General features: G+C 43.5%; 1 protein-coding gene across 18 annotated transcripts in view; it reads right to left on the bottom strand.

Moving 5' to 3' along the window:
- LOC105469580 (leucine-rich repeat-containing protein 37A3-like) overlaps positions 1-17,059 on the bottom strand; it is a 200,424-nt gene that overhangs the window by 54,115 nt on the left and 129,250 nt on the right. The window contains exon 1 of one of the 18 annotated variants that reach the window (XM_071083365.1): positions 6,968-7,321. The exons of 14 other annotated variants lie outside the window; for them this stretch is intronic. In XM_071083365.1, the coding sequence (XP_070939466.1) occupies positions 6,968-7,184 (217 nt within the window). In that variant the 5' untranslated portion in view covers positions 7,185-7,321. Of the gene's footprint in view, positions 1-6,967; positions 7,322-17,059 lie in introns of those variants that run through there. 3 more of the 18 variants (XM_071083367.1, XM_071083371.1, XM_071083372.1) reach the window with 3 other exon arrangements.

Genomic DNA, 17,059 nt, shown 5'->3' with positions numbered 1-17,059 from the left:
CTGTCTCTGTTAAAAAGTACAAAAATTAGCCAGGTGTGGTGGTGGGCACCTGTAGTACCAGCCACTCAGAGGGCTGAGGCAGGAGAATCACTTGAACCCGGGAGGCAGAGGTTGCAGTGAGCTGAGATTGTGTCACTACACTCCAGCCTTGGCGACAGAGTGAGACTCCATCTCAAAAGAAAAAAAAAAATTAGAATAATTAGTGTCAGTGTTAAGCTCGTGCTGAGATCATAGCCACTGTCAACAGGCACTCAAAGAAAAGGAAGAACAAGGTGCGCAACAGGACTCAGGGAAGATCTCCCAGGAGGAGGGATTCAAGCCTGGCTAAGGAGCAGGAAGAGAAAAGGGCATCAGCTAGGATTTGCTCCTGGGTCACCCAGATTACCACTTGCCCACCATGACTACCACTCTCTCACCCCCATGTCTCCACCATTACGGGTCTTTAGTCAAAGGGAAGACACGGGGTCTTGAGGGTTGAGGAGAGGAGGACCTAACAGAAGAGACCAGAGCTCCTGGTCTTAACATCCCCAGTCCTGTTATACACGTTTCAATACAAACTTCCAAACACGCCCCTGGGTGAGCACAATAGAAAAGCACAAACTGGCCGGGCGCGGTGGCTCAGGCCTGTAATCCCAGCACTTAGGGAGGCCAAGGTGGGCGGATCAGGTGAGGTCCGAAGTTTGAGACCAGCCTGACCAACATGGAGAAACCCCGTCTCTACTAGAAATACAAAATTAGTCGGGCATGGTGGCACATGCCTGTCATCCCAGCTACTCCGGAGGCTGAGGCAGAAGAATGGCTTGAACCCGGGAGGCGGAGGTTGCGGTGAGCCGAGATCTCGCCATTGCACTCCAGCCTGGGCAACAAGAGCGAAACTCCGCCTCGGAAAAAAAAAAGAACAAGAAAAAAGGCCAGGCACGGTGGCTCACGCCTGTAATCCCAGCACTCTGGGAGGCTGAGGTGGGCAGATAACATGGTCAGGAGATCAAGACCATCCGGGCTAACATGGTGAAACCCCGTCTCTACTAAAAATACAAAAAAAAAAATATTAGCCAGGCATGGTGGCAGGGCCTATAGTCCCAGCTACTCGGGAGGCTGAGGCAGAAGAATGGCGTGAACCCGGAAGGCGGAGCTTGCAGTGAGCCGAGATCCTGCCACTGTACTCCAGCCTCCACCACAGGGCGAGACTCCGTCTTAAAAAAAAAAAAAGAAAGAAAGAAAAGCAAAGCACGAACTGTATGCAAGACTATTTATTACTGCATAACTAGGACACGCCTCTCGACTACTCGCAAATCATGTTGCCCAACTTTTTCAAAACCCTTTTGGCTCTCATTTTAATTCTCATGTTTAACCTCTTGAGGTACTGATACCTGAAAACAGATGTCATTAATTTCCCTTATAATCTTGACCTCCCTATTGTTACTGAAAGTACTATCATTCTTAGGGAGAAACAGGTGATGCATTCCTCCCTCTACACTCTATGTGTCAAGGCCTGAAGAACTCTAAAGTACCTCCTGGACTGATCTTCCATTCAGAACTACAAAACCCATCAGCTATCTCGTCCTTGTCAATCCATCCTGCAGAACAGAAGCTATGCTAAACTTCGTGGCATCCCTCTGAAATCACACCCCACTCTTTCAAGATCTTCCGATCATCCCATACCCAAAATTAAACAGATATGAAATAGATTTGAGAGAGAGCTTCAGGCCACTGCCCCAGTAATTCTCTCAATTTGGGAGAAAGGGCTACACCAGTGGTTCAACGGCAACTCTGTGATTTGATGTGGTTCTGTTTCATGTTTGCGTATGGTGCTGCTGGGAATACAGCATATCCCCTCGGGGTGTTCAGGAGGGAAAAGGTCTGAGGATCACAGTCTAGCCCCATCCTTATTCTACAGATGAGGGGGAAAGTACAGTTGCTATAGCCTGATCCTCTAGGTACTGCCCAACACAGCATACAAGGAAGCATTCGTTTATTTCCTATTCACATACTCAGGCTCTTGTTAAACCGAGTTACTTGAGACTGTCCACACTTTATTATCAGTGCCTGCCACTCCCTCCCGCTCCCTCCCTCCATCTGCCTGTCCTTACTCTCCACAAGCCCATCCAGGAAGCCTATACCCACACCAATCCCCTTAAACAGGGTATATAATCTTGCCTTCCTTTAAATGCCCACTGTACTTTGTACCACGCCTGTAGCAATCAGAAATTATACTGAAAAGATATTAAGTTGACACTGGTGGAAAAATATTGTCAAACCAGTGACAAATTCTATTTGAGGTAAATCTATGGTTCACTCATGGCATCTCTGCCACTGATCTCCACTGTCACAATTCTTAGAGGACATAAATCACTAACTCTCCCAGGATAACACCAGGGCTTTTGTTTTATGAAGTCATTAGAGGTTCCAAGTTTTAAAATTCCAGGTAAGTATTCTCAGAAGTCTCACACAAGACTGAGACTGAAACACAAGAACAATTCTGTTTTACATATAATTTCTTAAAGTTAGCAAATGCTTAATTTCAAAGTGCTGTCAGAACTTTACCAAATGGCTATTGAAAACGCTTCTATACAATCCTTCTCATCATATTGGCAACGTCATAAAACCTACAGGCTGAAATAATCCTAAATTTAAAAAGTCAAAATAAATTAATCAAAGCATTATTCAGCCATATGCCTTCAGCTTAAGCAAAACTAGGTGATTTCAATTTTATACTAAAAAGTTGTCATCCTTGAATTTTTTCCATAAAAGGAAAACAATCTTCAATAAATAAACCTTTCATGACTTTAGTAATATCAACTAATGTCTTTGTAGTAAGTTATATTAACCACAAAATACTGAGTTATTTCTTATGTTAGGAGTGAGTTATTTCTCATGTTAGGAATGTCACATGTCAGTAATTTAGCCAAGGCTGTAAACTATAAAAATTAATCAAATTACTCTAAATTGCCAATAAAGTAAATTCCTCTTTCAGCCTTCGCAGTACAACAGGATTCAAATTCATCAGTCATACTTTTTAATGTGTTAAAATTTTTTCTAAAATTTTTTTCTTCCATCTACACATTTACCTGACAGCCCTCCACCCAGGAAGTACAGACTATAAAACCAATGAAACTAGTACTGAGCCTAAACAACTCACTGTCACGCGCTGTTACTCATTCGAGACAAGTGGGCATGTTCTAAAAGTTTAGAACTCAAAATGACATTCATATCCGGGGGAGGAGGGGTCGAGGGGAGGCAACTTAGAGGGCGGGTCAATAGGTGCAGCAATCCACCATGGGACACGTACACCTATGGAACAAACCTGAACGTTCTGCACATGTACCCCCTTTTGTTTTTAGAAGAAATAAGGAAAAAAAAGGTCACATCCATTTTACCATAATCTTAACAGATAATGTGCTGCAAAAGGTAAAAACATCTGAATTAATATCACAGCCAACAAACGACAATGCCTGGCAAGCAATATGAAATAGCAACTCAAAAACAAAGTAACTCTTGCAATGAAAAACATGCACTGGGCTGGGCGAGGTGACTCACGCCTGTAATCCTAGCACTTTGGGAGACCGAGGCAGGCAGATTGCCTGAGTTCAGGAGTTCGAGAACAGCCTGGGCAACATGGTGAAACTCTGTCTCTACTAAAATACAAAAAATAAGCTGAGTGTGGCAGCGTGCACCTGTAGTCCCAGCTACTCGGGAGGAGGCAGGAGAACTGCTTGAATCCAGGAGGCAGAGGTTGCAGTGAGCCAAGATCATGCGAGCCATTGTACTCCAACCTGGGCGACAGAGCAAGACTCTGTCTCAAAAAAATAAATAAATAATAAAATAAAAACATTCACTGATCAAATTGTCCATCAAAACCCAATTAGAAAAGAACAACAACAACAACAACAAAAAACAATTAGGACAATTTTTAGTTTCCTAAATCCAAAATATTTAGGGGTTATGACACCCGCTGTAGAATTATCAAAACTTCATCTATTACAAGTTCTCATCTACTAACAATAATTTATCCAACCAACCTTTGATGAGCAGCGGCTATGAGCGAAACACTGTTACAGGAGCTGCAGGGGAATAAGCTCAATACTGTCTCTACAGAGTTAATCATTTCAAATACGGATAGGACAAGTAGACACACAGTAGGCTCCAAGTGTCATTAAAAAAAAACAAAATAGGGCCGGGCGCAGTGGCTCAAGCCTGTAATCCCAGCACTTTGGGTGGCCAAGGTAGACAGATCAATCCACCTGAGGTCGGGAGTTCGAGACCAGCCTGACCAATGTGGAGAAACCAGGTCTCTACTAAAAACACAAAATTAGCCGAGCGTGGTGACGCATGCCTATAATCCCAACTACTCGGGAGGGTGAGGCAGGAGAACTGCTTGAACTTGGGAGGCGGAGGTTGCAGTGAGCTGAGATCGTACCATTGCACTCCAGCCTGGGCACCAAGAGCAAAACTCCTCCAAAAAAAGAAAAACAAAATGTCACAAAAGTATCAAAAGTGGCCGGGCGCGGTGGCTCACGCCTGTAATCCCAGCACTTTGGGAGGCCGAGGCAGGTGGATCACAAGGTCAGGAGATCGAGACCACGGTGAAACCCCGTCTCTACTAAAAATACAAACAATTAGCCGGGCGCGGTGGCGGGCGCCTGTAGTCCCAGCTACTCAGGAGGCTGAGGCAGGAGAATGGCGTAAACCCAGGAGGCGGAGCTTGCAGTGAGCCGAGATCGCGCCACTGCACTCCAGCCTGGGCGACAGAGCGAGACTCCGTCTCAAAAAAAAAAAAAAAAGTATCAAAAGTAAACACATTTTTTTAAAGGACCCCTAGCTACAAATTGTAATTTAAGTCAGCATAGGCACAACCATCAATCCTAAATATTACTTGCGAGGCCTTCAAATAGGACTTAAAGTTAGCTGAACTGCCCTGCCAAAATGTCTCAGCTCTGTCTAACCAGAAAAAACTTCCTCCAGGGGTGTATGCAATCCAGTCTCCATGTTTCAATTACCGGCTCTGGGTACAAAGACCAACATGTGATTTCTTAAGGTAAAAATTATTACTATAAAACACGTACTAGGCCTGGTGCGGTGGCTCACGCCTGTAGTCCCAGCACTTTGGAAGGCCGAGGTGGGCGGATCACGAGGTCAGGAGTTCAAGACCAGCCTGGCCAACATGGTGAAACGCCATCTCGACTAAAAATACAAACATTAGCCAGGCGTGCTGGTGAGCGCCTGTAATCCCAGCTGCTTGGGAGGCTGAGGCAGGAGAATCACTTGAGCCCGGGAGGTGGAGGTTGCAGTGAGACAAGATTGCACCATTGCACTCCAGCCTAGGTGACAGAGCAAGAATCTGTCTCAAAAAAAAAAAAAAAAAAAAAAAAAGTACTAAAATTAAGTTGGCAAGAATTGATGTGTATTCCTTTCTACATATAAGACATAAATACCTGACACTTGATTCATTCCCTTCATTCTTCAGCCAGCCTCCCAGGACAAGTCTGGCAATGATTCTGACCATCGGGCAAAAGTAATTACCTTTTTCAGTTTATGTTAGGGCAGCCTACGTGGGTTTACATTTGGCTTAATATAATACTACCCTACTTCTCCAATAAGTAAGCATTCATAGAAAAACGGAAACTTTTCAATGTAACCACTTGTACTACCCTAGTCTGAGAAAGACATGACACACCTCACTTCAAGGAAAAAAGCGTCCTTTTTCCTCACAAATATTTCCTCATAAAGTTTATTTTTTAAATGCTTTTAAACCAGATTCTAATTTAACTAATCTAGATTTGCAAAATTATAAAGGAAAAGTCTTGCCAGTTGTTGCTTCGGTTACGTTAATTTCACAATTTATTACACTGCAACTAGGTATTAAATGCAAAGCAGCCTTTGGGGGGCGGGGCGTGTTTAACAAAATGCATCTCAGCACCAGCCTAGAGAAACTTTTCTATGTGAAAACAGAAGAGGGGTTACCAAGGAGAAATTCATTACGCATTTCAGGAGGGCTTTTTCCTCAGAAATAGAGTGAAAAGAAGAAGTCGCTGTGTAAGAAATCTGATACTGACGCTGTGTGACAGAAGTTGGTCCAAAAGTTCATCTTCGGCAATTATGTCTAGATGATCAACTACACATCTTTTGCAACAGGTGACACGAAACTGCATTTCCCAAGCAAGGCAAAGCGATCAAACGAGTTATGACGCGCGTTCCTGCGCTCTTGTGCTTTTATTTTTGATTTAACCAAAACAATTTTGAATCGGATGAATTACCAAATTTGGTTGGGTCTTGTTTGGCTTTCTGCTTTGCTTTTTAATCATTTACCAGCAACTGTTGCACGGGCCCATTAGCACTCGAAGAATAAAAACAAACACACAGGACCAGATAAGGTTCCCCTACTAACCCAAAGGATCCGTTTCCTTAACACAATTTTAAAACCACAGCTAGGGGTGTGAAAACAGGCATGTTTTTGTGTGTGTTTGTGTGCCACAATCTGTCCAAATCCTTAACTCCCTTTTAAGGAACAGATATATAATAAAAATCCGAAAGGAACCACATTAGAAATGCAAAGAGGTTTGCAAAACAAGAGGCTTCTTTCATTCCGGAAAACCACACCAAAACAAGAGGAGAAAAATGAAAGCAACGGATATGTGTTTGCCAAAGTTTCAATCTTGCCCGGTGGAGACACTACACGGGCACAAATTCTGAGGAGAAAAAAGAAAAAAAGAGGAGGTTGGCGGAGGAGACAAAGAGCGAGCGAGTGTGGCTTGCAAACTACAACAATGCAATCTCCACTTTTAACAATGCGTCTCTTTCCTCTTACAAATCTAGTTTTTTACCACTTTGATGTGCCCTCACGTTTCCCCTCTGGGGGTCGGCGGGGTTGGGGGGAGATCGGAACAGGATGCACAGCACAAGAGGGAGCAAGGGGGGTAGGGCAGAGGAGGTGGGGAAGGAGTCTGCAGCAACTGCGCTGGGTGGGTACCTGGAGTGCTGCTGCAGGTTCTATGGCTCCCGAATCTGCTTTCCGTGGAGTAACTGACGTCCTCCTTGCTGGCTTCCGGCTCCTCCGGATAATCGGTCATCGTCCTCCTTCTCCATGTCATCCTCCTAGTTGTCTTCAGACTCCCGGGTCTCCTCGGCGTCGCCTTCGTCCTCCTCTTCCTCCTCCTCTTCCTCCTCGTCCTTGCTGTCGTGGTCATTGTACACCACTTTGTCGCCGACCCTCCGGGCCGCGGTGGTCCCGGCCAAATGATCCGGGCTGCCCCCGCCTCCTCGTCCCCGCCCCCCACTGGCCCGGGCCGCTGGTGCTGGGGGTTGCCGGTGGCTGCGGCTGCCTCTGGCTACTGCTGCCTACCCTGGGCGAGCTACGTCGCGTCTTGGGCGCCACCTCAGCCTGGCCCGGCTGCTAACGCGTTGCCGCGAGCTGAGTCCCCGGACGCGTCCGGACATGGACGGCGGCGGCGGCGGCGGCGGCGCCGGGGCGTAGCGCTCTGCAGCGGGAGCCGCGGGCTGCTTGGTCAGCCTGCCCCGCCGTCCCCTAGTTGGAGCCGAGGCGTTAGGTAGAAGGGAAAGCGGATAGGGAGGGGCGAGCGCAGTGCGGGAGGTGGGGAGCGCCGGGCCCAGGGGGGAGGCCGGAGGGGCCCGGCTGGCAGAAGCGGTTAGAGGGAGAAGGCTCAATCCGAATGTCTGGGGCCACACTGCGAACCGCCTTCAGCCGCCATTTTGTTTCTTCAGTCTACCGGAGCGTGGTCACGTGAGCTGCACCTCCCACGAGCCTGGGAGGACCGAGGTGGCGCGGCGGCCTCTAGGGGGAGCACGAGAGCACTGAGTCGTGAGCGGAGAGCCCGCGGCGCTTGGGCTCGGCGCAGCCCTGCGCGGTGGCGCGGCTGAGAGAGACGCGCAGCTCGCGAAATGCCCGGGGTCTAAGGCCTTCGGAGACCAGTCTCCGCGGAGCGCTGACTGGAGCCCAAAGCCGACCGAACTACCTCCCCGCGTCTCACCTTCCGCGGCTCGGAGAGGAAGGTAGGAAAGCCCCCAAATATCATTCCCCTACCGCCCCCTAGGGAAACTGAGGCTGAAAGAGCCAGCGAGAGATAGGAGAAAAAAAAAAAGTCGGGGAGAGGAGCGGCGCCAGCGACCGAGAGAAATTAGTCGGGTTCGGGGGACAGGGAGACAAGCCTCCAGAATTTAGGAAACGCCAAAGCTTGCAGCTGGAGTCCTGAAATTTACTCAGATGACAGCTGCTCCAGATCTGTGTCTGAGCCACGCCCCCGGATGCCCTGCCCGGAGGGAGGGGGGCCCTAAAACCTGTTGCGCGGAATCCCCACTCGGAAAGCCTCAGTAAACTCCAGAACGCAACTACTGCATGTTCCAATCTCCCGCCACCTTCCCAGTGTCTCAGGTAGGATCTCGGCCACTTCAGCAAGAACTTACCTCTCCTTTGCAGTGGAAAAGACGAAATCTTGCCTAAAACCTACTTCACGGTGTTACATGTTTGTATTATCGGGAAATAACCTTAATTTATTGACCCGACAAGTCACTAGGTTTCAGCTTAGCCCAGGGGACGAATCATGATGACATTTCAGGCGCCCTGAAACCTTATCACAGGGACTCAACCCTGAGTGGTTGAGGTCAGCCCTTCAGATAAGAGAAAGGTTTTATAAACATATATTTATTGAGATAAGTGACAACCAAAAAGTAATTTAAAGAAAAATGGTTGGCCGGGCGCGATAGCTCACACCTGCAGTCCCAGCCCTTTGAGAGGCCAAGGCTGGACGATAGGTTGAGGTCACGAGTTCGAGACCAGCCTGGGCAACATAGCAGGACTTTGCCTCTAGAAGAAATTTGAAAAAGTAGCCGGGCATGGTGGTGTGCACCTGTGGTCCCAGCTATGCGAGAGGGGTAGGGGGAAGGATTGCTTGAGCCTGGGAGGTGGGTGTTGCACAGAGCCATGATTGCACCACTGCACTCCAGCCTGAGTGACAGAGCAAGACCGTGTCTCAAAATTAAAAAAAAAAAAAAGAAAGAAAAATACTTAACAGGATTCTGTACATCAAAGGGCGTATTTCAATCTAGTTAGGAAAATGGAACACATACATGAAATGAAAATTAAACTACAAGGACTAATTGCCAAATAAATGCATTCAATACAATTTGATTGAGCCCTAAGGGTGGCAAATGTGTATATGTCTCCAGGGACTAGGTAAGTAATATGTCAATAAAGTAGACAAGGTGAAGACCTAGGCAATGGAAATGCCCATATTTTGTTTGAAGAGGGTAGCCAGGCGGGGTGGCTCAGGCCTGTAATCCCAGCACTTTTTAGGAAGCCAGATGGGCGGATCACTTGAGCCCAGAAGTTCGAGATTAGCCTGGCCAACATAGTGAAACCCCATCTCCACTAAAAACACAAAAATTAGCTGGGCATGGTGGCATGTGCCTGTCGTCCTAGCTACTCAGGAGGCTGAGGCAGGAGAATCGCTTGAACCTGGGAGGCGGAGGTTACGGTGAGCCAAGATTGCACCACTGCACTCCAGCCTGGGCAACAGAGTGAGACTCCGTCACCACCACCCCCACCAAAAAAAGAGAAAGATTAAACAAAACAAAACAGATCCCCCACCCCCCCAAAAAAAAAAAACTTTTCTTTGAATGGACTAGCGTGGTGTTTGCTGTTTTGCTGCTTTATGCTTTAATGAATTTATCTTTCCGTGGCTTCAAGAAGAAAAATGATAAGTCAGTGAATACTGTGTAGATTGAGCATCCCTTATCTAAGATGCTTTGGATGAGAAGTGTTATGGGCTTTCAAATATTTGTATTATACTTACCAGTCGATCATTCCTAATCTGAAAATCTGAAATGCTCCAATGAGCATTTCCTTTGAACAGATGTTGGCACTCAAAAACTTTTAGATCTTGGAGCATTTTGGATTTCAGATTTTCAGAATCAGGGTACTCCACCAGTATCCTTTTATTTATCTATGATTTAATATAGCACTTCTTTCTTCAGAATTACTGAGTGACTCATTCCTGGTATGCTGCTAAATTTTTATTCATTTATTACCTTAATAATAATATTTAACATTTATTGATCACTGATGTGCCCAGGCACTATGGTAGATGCCTTATCATTATGCCTGTAAGTCTTATAGTGGCCTGCAGGCAGGTTTTATTATATCCTCATTTTACATGTGAGGTAAATAAAATGTCTTAGAGACTCAGAGAGCTTGTGTTTTCTCCATGTCCACATATCTTATAAGCAAATGAGCCTATTTAAAGCCAGATCTCTCCTAAAGCCCAGTTCTTGCAGTTCCCTCAGTTTGCCATTGAGGAAACGGGAAAATCAGACTCACTCTCATCAATTGCCTCACACATACTCTAGAATTCCTTTTGAGTGGGAACAGAAATACCATTATATGTATTCCTTTATGTCTAGTCTTAGACATTAATTTGCCTTGTTTCTTTTAAGTTAGTGACCATCTCTGTTGAAGTCTTTAAATCCATTAAAAGTGAATGAAACCTTAGGAGAGTTTTAGGCAGGAGAGGAAGCTCCTCTTCTCTCCAGTTTGGGCTTCGATTGTCCAGAAGTAAAGAAGAGGGATGAGATATTATTTGAGAAAACTCCTTCAAGAACCAGAACTTAGCAAACATTTACACCATTTTGATGGAAATATTTCTAAACTATATTATAAAGTTAGCGGGGTATGGCGGCACATGTCTGTAGTCCTAGCTACTTGGGAGGCTGAGTCAGGAGAATTGCTTGAACCTAGGAGTCTGAGTACACAGTGAGCCATGATGGTGCCTGGGTGACAAAGTGAGACTCTGTCTCTAAAATAAATTTGTTTTATTCTAAAATAATTCTAGGCAGGGTGCGGTGACTCATGCCTGTAATCCCAGCACTTTGGTAGGCCAAGGTGGGCGGATAACAAAGTCAGGAAAGGTAGAACATATTGGCCAACATGATGAAACTCCATCTCTACTAAAAGTACAAAAATTAGCCGGGCGTGGTGGCACATGCCTGCAGTCCCAGCTATTCTGGAGGCTGAGGCAGGAGAATCGCTTGAACCCGGGAGGCAGAGGTTGCAGTGAGCTGAGATCGCGCCGCTGCACTCCAGCCTGGACAACGAGCAAAATTCTGTCTCAATAAATAAATAAAATAAAATAATTCTAAATACATTCTGCTCATTGTTACATTGATGATCTTAAAGTTGATTGAGATGTAGCTGAAACTGGCTTCCACAGAGTACTCTCACGTGGTTCTGAATTTTGAGGTCATCTTTCTTTGTGTCATGTTTTTTAGATGTCCTTTCTCAGAGTCAATCTAGTTTGAGTAAGACCTGCAGGGATCTCTTGTGAGCACATATATTGAGTTTTAGTGCATAAGCTTTGTTTTAACTTTTCACTGGGTAGATGAAACTGTCAGATAAGCGGCATTATGTCAACCATATAAAGTATTTCCCCCCATTTTTAAATAGAGAAGAAGATACAGAAATGAAAATGAAAAGAAAATTTGGTACTACAGCACAAAGGTCCAGCTTGCAGAATTAATTGACTGTCTGAACAAAGATTATTGGGAAGCAGAGATCTGCAAAATTCTGGAAGAAATGCGTGAAGAAATCCACCGACACATGGATATAACCGAAGGCCTGACCGATAAGGCTCGGGGCAGTAACAAATCCTTTCTGGCGGCAGCTAATGGTGAGAGGGCATTTTCTCATTTTATTTTTGTTAAGTCTGAGCTAAACTGTTGTATGAAATCACTGCAAAATTTGAAAATAGATTAAAATTTTCAAGTACAGTCTTGCATTGCTTAATGATGGGGATACATTCTGAAAAATGTGTCATTTGGCAATGTCATGATTGTGTGAACATCATAGAGTACACTTATACAAACCTAGATGGTAGGGTTTCCTGTACACCTAGGTTATACGGCATAGCCTATTGCTGCTAGGCTGCAAACCTGTACGTCATGTGACTGTACTGAATCCCATAAGCAGTTGTAGCACAACAGTAAGTATTTGTGTATTTAACCATATCTAAACGTTTAAAAAGGTAATACATAAAATCTTATGGGATCACCATCATGTACATGGTTCATGGTTGACCAAAACATTGTGCAGTGCGTGGCTGTGTGTATATTTTACTTTGGTTCTCCGTATTTCATTTTCCCAAGAGAACTTTGTTCATTCCCACGTAAATTAGGGATGCTATACATTTTAGTGTTTTATTTCTGCCTTGGGTCATCACTAATATTCCCCAATATGTTAGTTTGTTTCTTTAATTCAAGTATCTTTTTAAACTTTTTTGGCATTCCAGCTTTTAATTTTTTTTGTTGTTGTTTTTGAGACAGAGTCTCTGACTCTCGCCTAGGCTGGAGTGGCATGATCTCAACTCACTGCAAGCTCCGCCTCCCGGATTCAAGCCATTCTCCTGCCTCAGCCTCCTGAGTAGCTGGGACTACAGGCGCCCACCACCACACCCGGCTAATTTTTTGTATTTTTAGTAGATACGGGGTTTCATTGTGTTAGCCAAGATGGTGTCGATCTCCTGACTTCGTCATCCTCCCACCTCGGCCTCCCAAAGTGCTGGGATTACAGGCGTGAGCCACCACGCCCAGCCTCCAACTTTTAATTTTAAGAAATAATATTCTTTTTGAACGTTTTGCCTTTTGCAAAAAATAAAAATTTTAAATTTAGAGTAAATTAGATTTATGCAAAAGTTCCAGAGATAATAGAGGGTTTCCATATATCCTGTACTTGGTTACCCCTGTTATTAACGTCTTAGTTTAGTGTGGGATATTTGTTACAACTAATGGACCAGTATTGATACACTGTTACTAACTCAGGTCCATACTTCATTCAGATTTCCTTAGTTTTGACCTGATGCCCTTTTTCTGCCTCATCATCCTATACCACATGATATTTAGTCATCATGTTTTCCTCTGGATTATCGGTTTCTCAGACGTTCCTTGTTTTTGATGGCCTTGACAGTTTGGAGGAGTACTGGTTAGGTATTTTGTAGAAAGCCATCATTATGGGTTTTTCTCATGGTCAGCCTAGGTTTTTGCATTTTGGGGAGGAAGACCACAGAGGTGAAGTGCAGTTCTCATCTTCTTATCAAGAGTGCATGCTGTCCTCGTGACTTATCACTGATGATGTTAACCTTGGTCCTGTGGGTGAGGCAGTGTTTGTCAGGTTTCCCCACATCCTCCCCCATCTCCTCAAACCCCCAATACTGTAAGTCACTGTAAACAGCCACACTTGGTGGGTGGGGAGTTACGTTCTACCTTCTTGAAGGGGCAATATCTACATCAATTATTTGGGATTTTTCTACACAGAAGATTTATTTATTTTTTTCAGACATTTATTTCTATGAGTATAGATTCATGGATATTTATACTTATTGGGTTATAATTGGATATTTATTAGGTTATAATACAATGTCACCTTATTTATTTTGTTACTCAACTCCTCTTTTCTTTTTTTTTTCTAAGTTATAAATACATATATATCTTAAAAGTTTAAATAGTATAAAAGGGTATGCTGTGAAAAATGAATCTTTCTCCTTCATAATCTCCAATCTGACCTTCCTTGCCCCAGAGGCAATCGTTATTGCTATATTTTTTTTTATCCTGCCAGATGTATTCTGTGCATGTTTAATAAATACTACCTGTGCTTTCCTTTTTTCCTTTTTTTTTTTTTTTTGAGATTGAGTCTTGCTCTGTCTCCCAAGCTGGAGTGCAGTGGTGTAGTCTTGGCTCCGCAAACTCTGCCTCCCGGGTTCACGCCATTCTCCTGCCTCAGCCTCCCCAGTAGCTGGGACTACAGGCGCCCGCCACCTCGCCCAGCTAATTTTTTGTATTTTTAGTAAAGATGGGGTTTCACCGTGTTAGCCAGGATGGTCTCGATCTCCTGACCTCGTGATCTGCCCGCCTCGGCCTCCCTCCCAAAGTGCTGGGATTACAGGTGTGAGCCACCAAGCCTGGCCCCTGTGTTTTCTAATATAGCTATCCCTCAGTATTCTCAGGGATTGCTTCCAGAACCCTCTGCAAATAGCAAAATCCGTGGATGCTCAAGTCCTGCAGTCGGCCCTGTGGAACCTGCTGATATGAAAAGGTGACATTCCATATCCAAGGATTCTGCATCCTGAGAATACTGTATTTTCAATTTGAGGTTGGTTGAATCCAAGGATGCAGACCCTTTGGCCACGGAGGGCCGACTGTAGTGCCTTTTCAGTTTTAACTTGGATAAAATGATTAGGTAAGATTCTGCAAGTACACTTTCAAGTGCCTGGTTCTGAGTTCTGCTCTTCTGCATACATTATCTGCTATACGTATAATCCTATTAATTTTCCCCATTCTCCATTTGCTTAAAAATGGAATGTTTATATTTAATAAAGATACCCAGATAGCTATATCCAAGCTTGTTCTCACATGTTCTACATCAATATTCCTGTGAATTCATGCATATTTTTGGAGAATGATAGGCTCTCATATATAAATACTGTTGGGCACAAATATATTTTGTCTTCAGAAAAAAGCATTTTTAGTTACTGTGAATTATGTTTATTCATATTTGTTAGAAGTATTCCTCTTTTAGATCTGTTTAGAAAAATGTGTAATTTTTTTATTAGAAAAGTTTCAGTGTTCAGAAGTCTCTGGGGGATCAGTAATTGCAATAACACAATCTCCATCTTACTCTCCCCTCCCTATAGATCAAATCATAGGATATTGTATTAATTTCAGCCAGCTTACTTTCCCCCTTAATTTCCTTGTATGAGTCATGACATTAAAATAGATAAATCCCTTTTTGCTCTCCTGTGTTTTAGTACAATAACAGAGAACAATCTTCAGACCCCTAAAAGACAATGTGAGATATGATTTTATAAAGTATGTTGAATTAGAAATATTTCCCGGAATAAAAAATAAAAACAAAAACAAAAAAGATATTTTCCAGGGGGAGCTTGTCTGTGTATAAAATTATATATGCAGTGTAATCCTAATTAAAGAACAAAATCAAAACAGGAATGGATAATCAAAAGTGTTAAGTGGTCTGATTTGGGGGAATGTAAAAAACTAAAAATGTTCATATAGGGCAATTGGTACTTGTCATCATGGAGAATTAAGTAAAGTACCATGCAAAAACTGTGCCTGGGTCGTTGGGATACTTAAATTCTCTTCCTCTAAATAACCAACTGGATCAGCTTTTATCATTGACAAATGACCAGTCAGCATAGTAGAATTGTAGTTGGTTTCCTTTTCATATTTTTTGCATTTCCTACAATGAGCATGTTCTATCTCAGTATAATTCATGTAATGTACTTTTAAAAAGTAGTTAAACCTTTTGTAGTAATTGAGAACAACAAAGAGAGCATTGAGCTTTAGGCCACAATATGTTCTTAGAGAGTTAGATGACTAAAATTTGTGTGCTGTGAGATTGCCTTGCAACCTGCAGTTATCCTCTTAGTATTACACGGAGTACATGGAAGTAAGATGAGTTGCACCTTGGATTTAATGGTGAGATCTGGACCCCAAAAATGACATAAATATATTTTTCTTTCTTTCCTTTTTTTTTTTTTTTTTTTTTTTGTTAAGGCACAACGTCAACGTGGTACTAGAAGAGGAGGGATTCACAAGAATTGAAAATTGATGGGGAAGAGAAGGGGTAACTAACATTTTTGAGTGCCTACTGTGGGCCAGGTGCTCAGCGAGGTATTTTACAATTCTTTAATCCCCTCAGCATCTTTTTAAGGAGTGTATTGTCAGTGAATTGAACATTCAGATAGACGAATCCCCCATTAAAACACCAGTCCCCCACCGTTATCTTTATTTGTTCTCTCTGGTAACCAAAATCTTGGCTATGATAGTTTAGGACCACCCAGTCCAGGTAAATACCCAAAATAATATCTAATAGTGTTCTGTAACTTGGAGGTTCTTTTTTTTTTTTTTTTTTTCGTGAGATGGAGTCTGGCTCTGCCGCCAGGCTGGAGTACAGTGGCATGATCTTGGCTCACTGCAGCCTCTGCCTTCCTGGTTCAAGCGATTCTGCCTCAGCCTCTCGAATAGCTGAGACTATAGGCATGCACCACCACACCCAGCTAATTTTTGTATTTTTAGTAGAGAAGGGGTTTCACCATGTTGGCCAGGATGGTCTTGATCTCTTGACCTCATGATTTTTCCACCTACAGCCTCCCAAAGTGCTGGGATTACAGGCGTGATCCACTGCGCCCAGCTAATTTGGAGTTTTGTCAGATGAAAACAATGGAATCTACGGGTGTTCTGATAATAGCCAAGAATAATTTGCAGCATGATAATAAGAATTTCAGAATCGTAGCCTGTCCTGATGACTTGGACTTGATGTTAACCTCTCAAACAAAATACTTCATTTCTAATGTATAGCTCTCTGGTTTTTATATACATGCATGTCTAGGAGAGTTTAATTCTATTTTTGATAGTTAAATTTTTTTCTCCATTTTTCCTCAATATTTTATAAAAAATTTCAAATGTACAGAAAGGTTGAAAGAAGTATACAGTTACCAGCCTGACCAACATGGTGAAACACCGTATCTAGTAAAAATATAAAAATTAGCCAGGCATGGTATTGCAGGCCTGTAATCCCAGCTACTTGGGAGGCTGAGGCAGGAGAATTGCTTGAACCTGGGAGGCAGAGGTTGCAGTGAGCCCAGATCGTGAACTGCACTCCAGCCTGGGCAACAGAGCAAGAGTTTTTTTTCTCAAAAGAAAAAAAAAAGAATGAATTATACAGTAAATACTCATATATTCATTATCTAGATCTGTACTTTACTATATATTTGTAACTATACAGCTCACTATATCCTATGCCTGTATGGTAATTAAGTTTTATAATGCTTTATTTTGCTTATTTGAAAGAAGTTTATTTATTTATTTATTTATTTATTTATTTATTTATTTATTTATTTTTTGAGACGGAGTCTTGCTCTGTCGCCCAGGCTGGAGTGCAGTGGCCGGATCTCAGCTCACTGCAAGCTCCGCCTCCCGGGTTTACACCATTCTCCTGCCTCAGCCTCCCGAGCAGCTGGGACTACAGGCGCCCGCCACCGCG

This window comes from Macaca nemestrina, chromosome 17 (assembly GCF_043159975.1).
Source record: "Macaca nemestrina isolate mMacNem1 chromosome 17, mMacNem.hap1, whole genome shotgun sequence".
Taxonomy (NCBI): domain Eukaryota; kingdom Metazoa; phylum Chordata; class Mammalia; order Primates; family Cercopithecidae; genus Macaca; species Macaca nemestrina.
This window is presented reverse-complemented; position numbering and strand designations above follow the sequence as displayed.